This window comes from Delphinus delphis, chromosome 12, assembly GCF_949987515.2.
Source record: "Delphinus delphis chromosome 12, mDelDel1.2, whole genome shotgun sequence".
In the NCBI taxonomy this organism is placed as follows: Eukaryota; Metazoa; Chordata; class Mammalia; order Artiodactyla; family Delphinidae; genus Delphinus; species Delphinus delphis.
Window position 1 is genome coordinate 32,757,866 of NC_082694.2, and position 11,980 is coordinate 32,769,845.

Genomic DNA, 11,980 nt, shown 5'->3' on the forward strand with positions numbered 1-11,980 from the left:
GGATTTTTGTTTTGTCTGCATTGGGTCTTCGCTGCTGCACGTGGGCTCTCTCTAGCTGCGGTGTGCAGGCTTCTCTTACTGCGGAGCATGGGCTCTAGGCGTGCGGGCTTCAGTAGTTGTGGCGCACGGGCTCTACAGCACAGGCTCAGTGGCTGTGGCGCACTGGCTTAGTTGCTGTGCGGCATGTGGGCTCTTCCCGGACCAGGGCTCGAACCGGTGTCCCCTGCATTGGCAGGCGGATTCTTAACCACTGCACCACCAGGGAAGTTCTTCAAACAATTCTTAGTCTTCAGAAATTCCCACATGCTCAAAAATCGCTCATTAAATTAGCTCACATTTTAAGCTAAAGTCCACTGCCACTTCCACCTTTTACTAACCTTGGGCATTATAAATTTATCAGCTAGCCAGATCAAATTAGCGAGTCCTTGCTCTCCCAAACCTCCTTCAGATTACTGGTGTCTCTGAATGATTTCTTTCACCAAATGAGTAATTAACATTTGTATAATCCAAGCATTTTGCAAGCTGTAGGATGGTTATGTACACTGTCACCGTGTACTCAATAATCTAACATTAAGCATGCTGTCCCATGGTTCTGGAATCAGGAAAATCAGGTCTCTTTCCCAGATGCTCAATGAACATGAGCTTTCTTCTCTAGATAGGATGAGAATTGGAGTCCAAATCTTCTGGAACGACTAGGAGGAAACAAGTTCTCTTCCCTTACCGGCCACTGAATATCTAAGAAAATACTCCTCTTTCATGCCCATTCCCCAGCCAAGTAGCAATTAATATGTTAATAAACTGTTACATGATGTGTCCGAAATTGTACTAGATACTGAGAATCTAAAGATCGGAGGCTTTAGGGTGGGAGGCAGACACTAAAATAATCACAGGTTAGCATGACAGACGCCACAGAAATACGGATAAGCATCGCTGAGGTTTTTGGTTATTAGATTTCATGTCCAGGCCTTAGAGAAGAATTTGAAGAAGTGATTTGATCCAGGTCAAGATCAACTCCCACTGCAACTACCACTGTGATATAGTCAGATTTATTACCTCTATTTTTTCTTCATTATTCCATTCCAGGAATTAGCTGGGTTTCCTCTAACATTTTGTTTCCCTTTCAAGCCCCAAGCAGTGCTGATTCCCTGGGGGTTGGGGGATGTTTGCCCAGGGAGAGGCCCAAAACTCAAGACGGTAAAAGTTCAGTATCCCAAATTTTAGCAACTGCCCAAGAAATATATTTGCTCTTATATTACTGATAGTTCTAACTACGTAAGAAATCTTCAAAAGGAAGTAAATACCAGAAGATTACTTCACTTTAACATAGAAAACCCGTGTTTTTCCAATCAAAATGATGCTCTTTAAGAATCAGCACAAAATGTTTATGGTTACGTAGCGATGGTTCATCTCAGCCAAGCGCTTTGGAAACCTGATTAAAACTGTGGACCCATTCCTTAGAAAAGTACACCCTAAGCACTCACAATTTTGCATATAACTTCCCGGACAAAGCGTGGCGGGTAGGCAAGTACCTCCTGAAGCCTTTGCAGGCTCCAGAATGAGGCAGTCCCGACAAATTCCTTTTCAAAAGGATGTGAGTAAAATGATATCAACATACACATACACTCTCCATGCTGTTGTGTTGCCAAAGGATAAAAAAATTACTGCTGGGACATTTCCAGCAATTTCCCACTGGATTCCCACTGTAATATTAAGTATATCTAATCCCAATGCAATGTACAAAATAGTTTGGGATAGTGGCACATGTAACTAATAGAAAGCTTAATAGCAATACTTTAAAACAACACTTTTTCTAGTTCTTACATGTACTTTCTAATACTCCTATCATTAAAGTTTTGGTCAAGGGTTGCAGAAATGTACAAGAGAATAACATCAGTTTAATGAAGTAGGTTCCTTTCATTAAAAAAATGCATAATATAAATCAGAACATTTAGGCAGACACCTGTTAAAACAATCTATTACATTTGCAGAATATAGTAGTTTTCTTAGGGGTAAAAATATTCTTTTATCATATTTCACCTTTACTACTTAGAAGTAGTACACCCAAACACTGGTAAGGTCTGACTGCTTTCATTAAACACTTATTTAAAAAATAAAACAACTTCCTCACATCAACCTTGTGATGTAATCTTTAATTTTACAAACTGCAAAAATAGGTACAAATATTAGCCTTCCTTGGTCCACAGAGTATATCCAAACTGCTGCTATGACCTGGGTCTAAAATATTCACACACCATCCAGTATTAAGGGTCACAAGTCAAGAGAGGTTTTCTGAGATAATTCTTTTAATTACAACTCATAGAGAAGAAATAACTTTTTATAAATTTATAAACAAAAAACTTGGAAGCTAATATAGAACTGTTTTTTTAAATAAGTTTCCCTCCAAATGAGAGGATTATAAACTATGCAAATCGATATGTGATTTAAAACGGAAAAAATAAATTATACTTAATGTGCTCGTATAAATAATGGTATCCACGACTGAAAAGTTCTTCACATGGTGTCTGGTGACCACTTGTAGAGGGGAAAGGCATTTTCTCTAGAATTCAAAGACAAGGTAAAAAGTCTCTCATTTGAAATCAGAATCGGTCTGCCGCTCTGCTAGCCACAGCACGGATATTGCCATAAACCTTTGATGGAGGATTTCCTGCAGGAGAAAATAAAAAAGATTATCCACACGTATACATATAGATGCTACGTGGAAAATGGTCTGCAACTCTACAAAGGACAGGGACATTTTCCGCTGGATCTACCTTAAATCGACAAAAGAACCATAAAGGAAACCACATAAATATTCTCCAAAGCACATTTTAAATCCTAACAGCCAAAGACTCCGAGTTGTCAAAACGTTTCGAAAAGCAGCCACCGCGGTGGATCCCACACATTTCTCGAGCACGCGCTACCACCCATGGCTCTGACCGCAAGTGTGGTTTGAAAATGGGACTAAGTCAATCGATTAAGATGACTGACTGATGCTGCTCAGCAGCTCCCCTTTGGCTGAACCTAAAACAATGCTGCCTGCTATTCTGGAAGGGCTCCCTAGCGCACCTCATCAGGGGACGCAGTGACGATGTAAGCAATGTCATCCAATAAACCCTTTCTCTCGGGTTTGCAGATGGAATCCAAGCAAAAAGATTCCTGCTTTCTCTCTGGGCCCACATTTGCCAGCCCCCAAGAGTTTCTGCTTGCTACCTTTATCATCACCCTGACCCTAAAGTGACCTGCAAATGGGATCTGAGTTCCTAAATTCCCTGTTCTTTTCCTTCAGAGAAGACAACATAGGAAGAAACTGCTGTTACCCAGGATGAGGTTGCAGATAGCAGTTCTTGCCATCTTGATGTTTTGGAAAGAACCAAGGATGTGAACTTTCCTGCAAGAGATAAAGTGAGACAGGTTAGCAACAAAAAGCATTTCCTTAACGAAGTCCCATGATCCAGAAACTCCGGAAACTCATGATAGATACACATGCCTAAATAAAGGTGGTGGTGATGGCCGCACAACTCTGTAAGTATACCGAAAACCACTCTGAAGGGGAATGATAAGTGCATTACATCCCAGTAAAAAATTATGAGGGAAAGACATAAAAAATTAAAAAACAACTCAGTTCTTTAAGACCCTTGGTGAATAATGGCTCCTATCCACTGAGTGCTCTCCAATACGCTAGGGCTTTACATCCATGTTCTCATTTAATCCTTGCATGAGCTTTATCAGGCAGAAGCTATTCCCACTTTACATACGAGGAAACAAGTTAGTGAGAAATCAAAACACCTGTCCGAGATGACGCACTGGCAGAGCTGGGAATATTAAAGTACCCAGATGCAGGTAATACTGTACTTAGTTAAAACATATTTGTATTTTAACTGCAAAGCTTTCTGAAGATTATTTTGGGACTTCCCTGGTGGCGCAGTGGTTAAGAATTCGCCTGCCACTGCAGGGAACATGGGTTCGAGCCCTGCTCCGGGAGGATCCCACATGCTGCAGAGCAACTAAGCCTGTGCGCCACAACTCCTGCGCTCTAGAGCCCACGAGCCACAACTACTAAGCCCATGTGCCTAAAGCCCGTGCTCCACAACAAGAGAAGCCACCGCAATGAGAAGCCCGTTTGCTGCACCTAGAGAAAGCCTGCACGCGGCAACGAAGACCCAACATAGCCAAATATAAATAAATAAAAATAAATTAAAAGAAAGAAAAAAGATTTAAGATTCTCTAAATTTCTTCACTACTCTCTGGAGATCATCCAGACCTTTTTACTGGGCATTCCTTGCCAAATAGTTCGAATTAGACTGAGAACATAGCATTTTGCTTTTCTGAGCCCATCTTCCAAAATATCAGTAAACTTAGTAAACTGACACCAAAATCTTCAGGGGGGACGTCAAACAGAACCCTCTCCCTTCCAAAGGCTCAGGCATTTCTGAAATTGGGGTAAAAACGAGGCTAAAAACAAGAGAATCAGTTAAGTCTGTTCAGGATGATCCCCAGGTTTCCTTCCCCACTCCGGGCAACCAGGCAACCACCTTACTACCCCTCTGTAACTCTGGTAAAATTAAGGGGTGGGGCTGCTCACTGCAGAAGGTGAAAGCCCTGGGGGCTGGACCAGGGGCATGAGGCACAGTGGAAGTAGGAGCACCATGACGAAAACAGGGGCAATGTCAAGCAAACGTCTGCACGATGAGCCGCGAGACTTCCAACTGTCTTCGTGACTGGGCTCCCAGAGTCTGTCAGCAGAGAGACTGGAGAATACTTCTCTGGGGAGCCTGGCCTGCTCATTGGGAAAGACTAAAGATACTGACATCGGGGCTTCCCCAAAGAAACAGGCTGGCAATCATCCTAAGTGAAGCCTACAGGCCACCAGCCCCCCGCCCCTAGCCCACCCACAGGCATCCCGAGCCCAGGTTTCTAGTCTGCTCCTTACGGCCCCACCCTTAACATATGACGCCCACACTGAGGAACCAGAATCCGAGGAAAGCACCCAGTGCAAAAGAGTAGAAGGCACAACCAGCAAGCGGAATAAAGCAGTACAGAAACAGAAACTCTAGGGAGAAAAGAAGAAAAACAAACCAAAATAAACCCCCAAACCAGTGAGATTAGAAAAGCAATTTTCAGGCACTCATGAATTGACAACAGGATGTTAAGAAAACTGAATAGAAGGATTAGAAGATGAAGTTGCAGGAAGGAATTCTGAATGAGAATGATTTACAACAGATTTGTATACTCGGCCAGAATAGAAGACATCTTCCCAACCAGGTCTCACAAAATGTCCTTCCTGTGCTAAGCGAGCTCCAGGACTACCTACCACCAAAACAAGGAGGACGCAGGACAAAGAATCCAAGAACCAAGGGATTCAAACACCAAAGGGGCAATGGTGAAAGAAGGAGCCGGGATGGCAACTGTGTGCCAGGCAGAGGGTAGCAGTGCTTCTGGAACAGAAGGTTCCAGGAGAGATTTCTAAAATGTCTGATGCATCTGAGTCCACCAAGCGGAGATACAGACAATGTATGGCTTTCTATTCAATTAGTACACTGAAATATTGAGAAAGCACACAGAAACATAAGAATTATTTCTTCATGTGACAACAAAGTTGCAGAGGACAGATAAAGTAACCACAGTACACCACCTGGCTCAGCTGTTAATACCCTGAGCACCGATTTCATGCTCAGGTAATACTGAGCTTGAGTCGAACCAAACCCACAGTGTAAAGGGAGGGGCAAGCAAACGGGAGCGCTGGAAAGGTTGAGCATGTGGGCGGAGGTGGGGAAGTCCAAAAGAGGAATCTTCATCTTTCACAGGAGAAAAGCAACAGTGAATCTGAGGGGGAAAAATTAAGCTGCTATACAAAGATATTTGGAAATACAGAGGAAAAATAATTTTTACAAGTCAGCTAGCTGAACTTGAAGACTTGAAATTTCCTCCCTCAGAGGAGGGGGAAATGGAAGCAGACAGGAGGAATTATTTTAAAGTATGTGTATGTGTAACTTCGATAAAAACAAAATTCTGTGAAGTACAGCATGAAAGATGAGGAGATACAGAAGCAAGGATACATACAGTGTGAGTAGTTTTGCTGCTAAAACAACCAAAGCAATGGGGCAGTGGTTGGAATGGCATACAGGTCCCAGGACATATAGGTCACATTCTTTCCCATTTGATATCCTGAATGTATCTGGAACAAATGGTTTTCAGTTTTATATTTTGTTCACATCCTACTGTGATCTTTGCCAGGTTTTCAGCATCTCATCAAAAATAACATTTATGGGTACATAACAGTCCATCTTATGGCTGCATCACAACTAATATAAATTGTTGAACATGTGGATTCCAATTAGCCTATTTACAGCAAAAACTGCAAGACAGTACATTTCTTTGCCAGTAGTTGGCACTGAAAAAAAACCTACTACTAACCCCCAACAAAATGGAGAAACTTGAAACAACATGCTAATTAAAAGAAGCCATATATCAAAGACTACATATTGTGTATTTCCACCCATATGAATTTCGAGAAAAGGCAAAACCATAGTGACAGAAATGAGATGAGTGATTGCCTGGGAATTGGGAGGGGCCGCAAAGATGCACAAGGAACTTTTGGGTTGATGGAAATGAGCACAGTGGGATCACAGGACTGCAGAGTATTTGCCAAAAACCCATTGAATTATATACCTAAAACAGGTGACTTTAATTGTATGTAAACCACACTGTAATACAGCTGTTTAAAAAATTAGTTCAATGAGTAAATTTTAAGTTAACCCTTAGAAATACACTGATACATTTATAAATTATAAACTTAATATGATGCGTTAACCATAATTGGACTAGCAAATCAGTTACATTTTAAAATTTCTAAATTAACAAAAACTTTTAGGGCTGTTTATGATATTTTAAAGTGTGGTAAACATTTCAATTTTTGAAATTTCTAGTTCAAAAGAGTTTTTCCCATGGCTCCGTGGTCCCAACTCCAGGCTTAAGTCATAAAAGGTCAAAATTATAACACACCTGTCTTCAGGTAAACAGGGCCACCAATATAGTGTTAACAGTTTTCTATTTACAGTATAAAAAATAGTCTAAAATTCAGATTCGAAAATAATGGTGAGTACTTTGGTTCAGAGCAAAGATGAGATGATTTTAAATAAAATTATTTCTGGATTTAGCAGTAGGCAGGTCCCTCCTCCTCTCAGTCAACTGCTTCGTTTCCCAACTTCACGGCATTATATAATCTCTGCGCCATCTGCCAGTAACCCCAAACTGGCAACAGAGCGGCTTCAACCTCCGGCAGGGAAGGGTAATCCCAGCTTGACTTCCTGCACCCTTATTTTAAGCCTGTATCATCTTATTGATGTTCACATATAACTGCTCTCTAGTTTTTCCCACAATGTGCAATGGTCACCTTCCTTTTATGAAAGGCCTTTATATAGACGTGCATGTGTGTGTATATCCATTTATGTTTTTCTTTTTTAAAGGAAAGTCTCACGATGGCATTCAACACACCTACTCCTTGCTCTCCTCTACTGATTTAATAGATTCTCCTGAGATACTATTTCAATCTTCACCTGTCATATAATTTCTTTTAACAGTGATCCTAAACATTTCCTTCATTACTAATTGAGAAAAAAGCTATAATATCTAAGATTTTCTCAACGAAATCTGTTTTCAAAGTAGGTAACTATTCATCCAGAACCATATCCTGACAAAGATTTAGTGGCTACGTTATATGTAAAATACAATCTTTATCACTTCCTGAAACCAGCAAACGACCAACTATAAATTATGACAATAATTTTCTCAAGATCACATACTTACACATCAGCCAGAACTATCCGCGTCCGTGTCACGTTCTCGATGGTGAATTTGGTTTTTCCTCCTTTGCCAGCGATTCTTCCTATTGCCCTCGACAGGTGGTCTCCCTTTAAGGGCTTAACTAAATGAGAAAAGCAAGACCTCAGGAGGGAAGCCATCCCAGCATCACCCACTTCCATGGGAAGTTTAATCATTAGCCAAATTTCCCTACTGAAAGACATAAAACACATTTTTGAAAAGCTGCTAATAACACAACTCAACTGATGTGACTGGAAAGCTGAGACTCAGGTACAAGACAAAGCAACAGAAAAGTACCATCCAGTAGTTCATATGAAAAGACCACCAAACACTCACCATCTGTAATTTCAAAAGACTCTAGGAAGAGGTCATCCAACCTAATGAGGGCAAGTGCGTCCTACAATACAGAAATACACACTGTGAAGCTCTTCCATTCAGGCACCTGCGAATGAGTGTTAAGCTAACTCTCATAAATTGTAGAACTACAACACTCAAATTAAAAAACAAAACATAAAAAAGCCCAAATCCATCAAAACAGTCATATGGCGTATTTTCCGAGCCCCCATTTCAGATATCATGAAATCACTCACCTCTACCTGAAACCCAAGAAGAAAGGCTTTCACAAAATCAGCTGCTTTTGTCAGAGCGCTAACATCTTTGGTTTCTTTACAAGTCTGTTAAAAAAAAAAAAAAAAAAAAAGGTGTGGCTATGGAGCACAAATTATAGCTCGGAATGAAAAAGATAATATTCTAACAAACTACTAGGACTGACCTTTCCAATTATTATAATTTCCTTCACTACCACCCTTCCCCAATATATTCTCTATGACCCAGTTTTTGGTAAGTACCGTGTTTAATTTTCAAAACAAAACTTTGCTAACTCCATAACTGGGCAGTGCCCCCCAAAGACTGTCAAATGACTTACTGTACTCCAAGGCTGATCTGACTCTGGAGTTACCAGCAAGATTCCTCCAATGGCTCCCATTCTGAAGGACCTCCATCCTCGGCCCATCCCACCCAAGCTGGTCCTCTTCTCTTCTCCTTCAATGCAGTCTCCCTGGGAGTCCTGATCTAATCTCCCGACTTCAACCATCATTCCTGTGCTGATTTTTCTTTCCCAAAGCCACAACTCTAGTACTAATTACCAAGAATGGTTTAAGCAGGGGATCCTGCCCTCAAAGAGTTTATTCCATAATCACAGATACAGGTGCTATTCATAAAATGCCCATCCCTGTAAATGATGTGTACTACAAAGGTGCTTGACACACTATAGCCCTAATCTTCGTGTCAACCTAAATTTAAGTAAGATAAATACTTTTGTATTTGAGGAAACTCAAGTACCAAAAAGTAAAAAAATAAGATTTGAACACAGATCTGATTCCAAAACCATCATTTCTCCTCCCCCACACAGACTCACAATTGAGTTGAGGAGAGCACATACTTGACAAATTTGAAGCCATACAGGGTTGTGTAATGGCACATATAAAACTAGATCCCAGTCGCAATTCTATATGTGACTTTAGGCAAGTCCCATGAATGCTCTAGGTCTTAAGTTTTCTCATTTGTAAAATAAGGAGGTTGGAATGGAAGAGTCCCTACTAGCACTGATGACCTTGGCCAAGAAACTCCTTGGCAAGTTTCCTCACATCTGTTAGATGGGGTATGTCATCTACCTCATAGGGCTGTCCTGAAGACCAAAATGACGTAGTGCCTGCCAAACCACTGCTATGTGTCTGGCACAAAGCAGTATCAACAAATGTCAGTGGAATCCAAATTGATGGTGCTGCAATTCATAAGACAGTTAAGCACAATAAACGTTTAGGCCCTGAAGACAAGACTGAAAAATGGACTGACGGTAAAGGAGAAAGAACTTGAGCTAGACCCTGAAAGATGATGAAACTGAGGAAGAAAAAGGGAGTAGGGAGGAGAGGGCCTTCAGAGAGCAAATCCATCCATAATGACGGACAGAAAAATGTTCAAAGAGATGGTGAGAGAACTTGGGAATGAGACTTCTACTTGAAAGGCAAATTCAGTCAAAAACTTTTATCTTTCAGAATTACTGAAGATACCAAGATATCAATAAAACCAGTGTGGTCTGAGAAAATTAATCTGGCTCTGGCATAGAGGATGGAGTGGTGAAAGGAGGTTTAAAGCAATGAGGTAAAGGACACTTATAAGCAAACAAGAGGTTTTGGCAGAAAGCCATACAAACCTGAATGAAAGTGCCAATGGGAACAAAGAGGAATTCTACTGTCAAGTTCTGTATTTTAAACTTTGCCAACTATTTAGACCAGTGCCTCCCTGCTTTATTCCATTATTCTAGTCCTTCAACAGAGATGAGTCTATACCAGTCCTGATAATGAATCGTTAAAAAGGAAGATATAATTACTTTTGGTCACTGATTTTGATACAAAATTGGCACCCTGAACCCCCCCCCGGCTTCCCTGATGGCACAGTGGTTAGGAATCTGCCTGCCAGTGCAGGGGACACGGGTTCGAGCCCTGGTCTGGGAAGATCCCACATGCCGCGCAGCAACTAAGCCTGTGTGCCACAACTACTGAGCCCATGCACCACAACTACTGAAGCCGGCGCGCCTACAGCCCGTGCTCCCCAACAAGAGAAGCCACCGCAGTGACAAGCCCGCGCACTGCAACGAAGAGTAGTCCCCGCTCGTTGCAACTAGAGAAAGTCTGCATGCAGCAACGAAGACCCAACACAGCCAAATATAAATAAATAAATAATTAAAAACAAAAAACCAAAATACCCCAAAGTTTACTACTTTTGTCTAACTCCTAGACTGACATCATGGAATGAACAAATGAAAAAGTAAATAAACACACTTATACATAATTTACACTTAATACTTTTTTTTTTCAAAAAAATACCACTAAAATATATAGCACCTGTACTGCAGCAAATACTTTGGTTGCTTATTTAAATACTTCTGAAACATGACAACCTCTTTACTAAGCCTTTTCTCAATTAAAACAGAACATTATTAAAAGTCTTCTAAGACACAGCTGGTATTTTAGTATGATTTCAGACCGAACTTATGAGTTCAACTAATAATTGTGTTGTATGCAAATTTTGAAGGCATTTGAGAGGTTCAAACACTAAAATATATTAGAAAACTGGAAGAAAATCATTCAAAATAAGCCTCATTAAGGAAAGTCTATTCATACCTTTTCATCCCCGTAGAAAAGAGAAACCGCAGTATATTTGAAAAAAGTTAACATTATCCTCACCCTGATTTCTATATTCCTCGATTTCAAGTTAAAGCGTATCTGAAGTCCCAAATGCTCCACAATAGGTGTAAATATCTTCATCCAGTTCTCTTTTAAGGGAGTATATCTGTTAGCTGGGACTGGAATTTTTCTGGTTTCTTCTTTCCCACCCTATGATACAAGAAAACACAACTCAGGAGTTGTCTGGAGGAATAGGGGGTGGGTGGAGATATGAAACAACAGCTGGTTATCAAGAACACCCCTTTAACTGGACGAATTAAACATCAGGAGAGTCACCTCTCTAAGAGCTTCATGCCAGAAGAAGCTTCAACATCACCCAGAGGCCACCGTCCTGACCCGCCTCTGGCCCCTGCCCCGTTCCTGTCCCTCGGTCCCCGCCAGTACCAGAAACCCGTCCCCGGAGAGGGGCGGGAAGACGGGCCTCTTGGCAGGCCGGGCCTCCTCGGTGTCCATGCGGGACGCGTCCTCGCCCTCCTCCGGTGCGGACAGCTGCTCAGCCTGCCGTTTCTTCGCCCGCCGGCCACCTTTTCGGGTGACCTGGGTGAAGCCGGCCTCGGCCAAGGGACTCTGTGCCTCCATCTCGGTTTGCATCCTCAAGAAACTCCAGCGGAAGCTTGCTGCTCGAACACGTGCTGGGCTGCACAGCGCAGGCGCGCCTCGCAGGACCCAGCCTTCGCCAACCAGCCCTAGGGCTCCGCCCCCTTTCCTAAGAAGTCCCAGGCAGGGGACCTGGAGCAGGAGTTTGTGTGTGTTTGTTGGGCAGGGGGAAGGGCTGTCCTAAAATATGACTGATTCTTATGGTCGCCCTCTGCCCCGCCGCTCGCAGCCAAAATTTTTGTAATATCTAACCTGTATATGTACTAAAGGTAAAAGGTAAAGGCATAAACAAGTCTGTGTTGTTGGTGAAGAAAAAT

General features: G+C 41.8%; 1 protein-coding gene across 1 annotated transcript; it reads right to left on the reverse strand.

Annotated features, from left to right (window-relative positions):
• Positions 1–1,896: 1,896 nt before the first annotated feature.
• On the reverse strand, positions 1,897–11,724 carry PNO1 (partner of NOB1 homolog). Its single transcript, XM_060026468.1, has 7 exons — positions 11,451–11,724; positions 11,067–11,216; positions 8,412–8,495; positions 8,158–8,218; positions 7,807–7,924; positions 3,318–3,388; positions 1,897–2,665 (listed from the first exon to the last, which is right to left on the reverse strand). The coding sequence occupies exons 1-7, from the start codon at positions 11,655–11,657 to the stop codon at positions 2,598–2,600; spliced, it is 759 nt and encodes a 252-aa protein (XP_059882451.1). The 5' UTR covers positions 11,658–11,724; the 3' UTR covers positions 1,897–2,597.
• Positions 11,725–11,980: the final 256 nt, after the last annotated feature.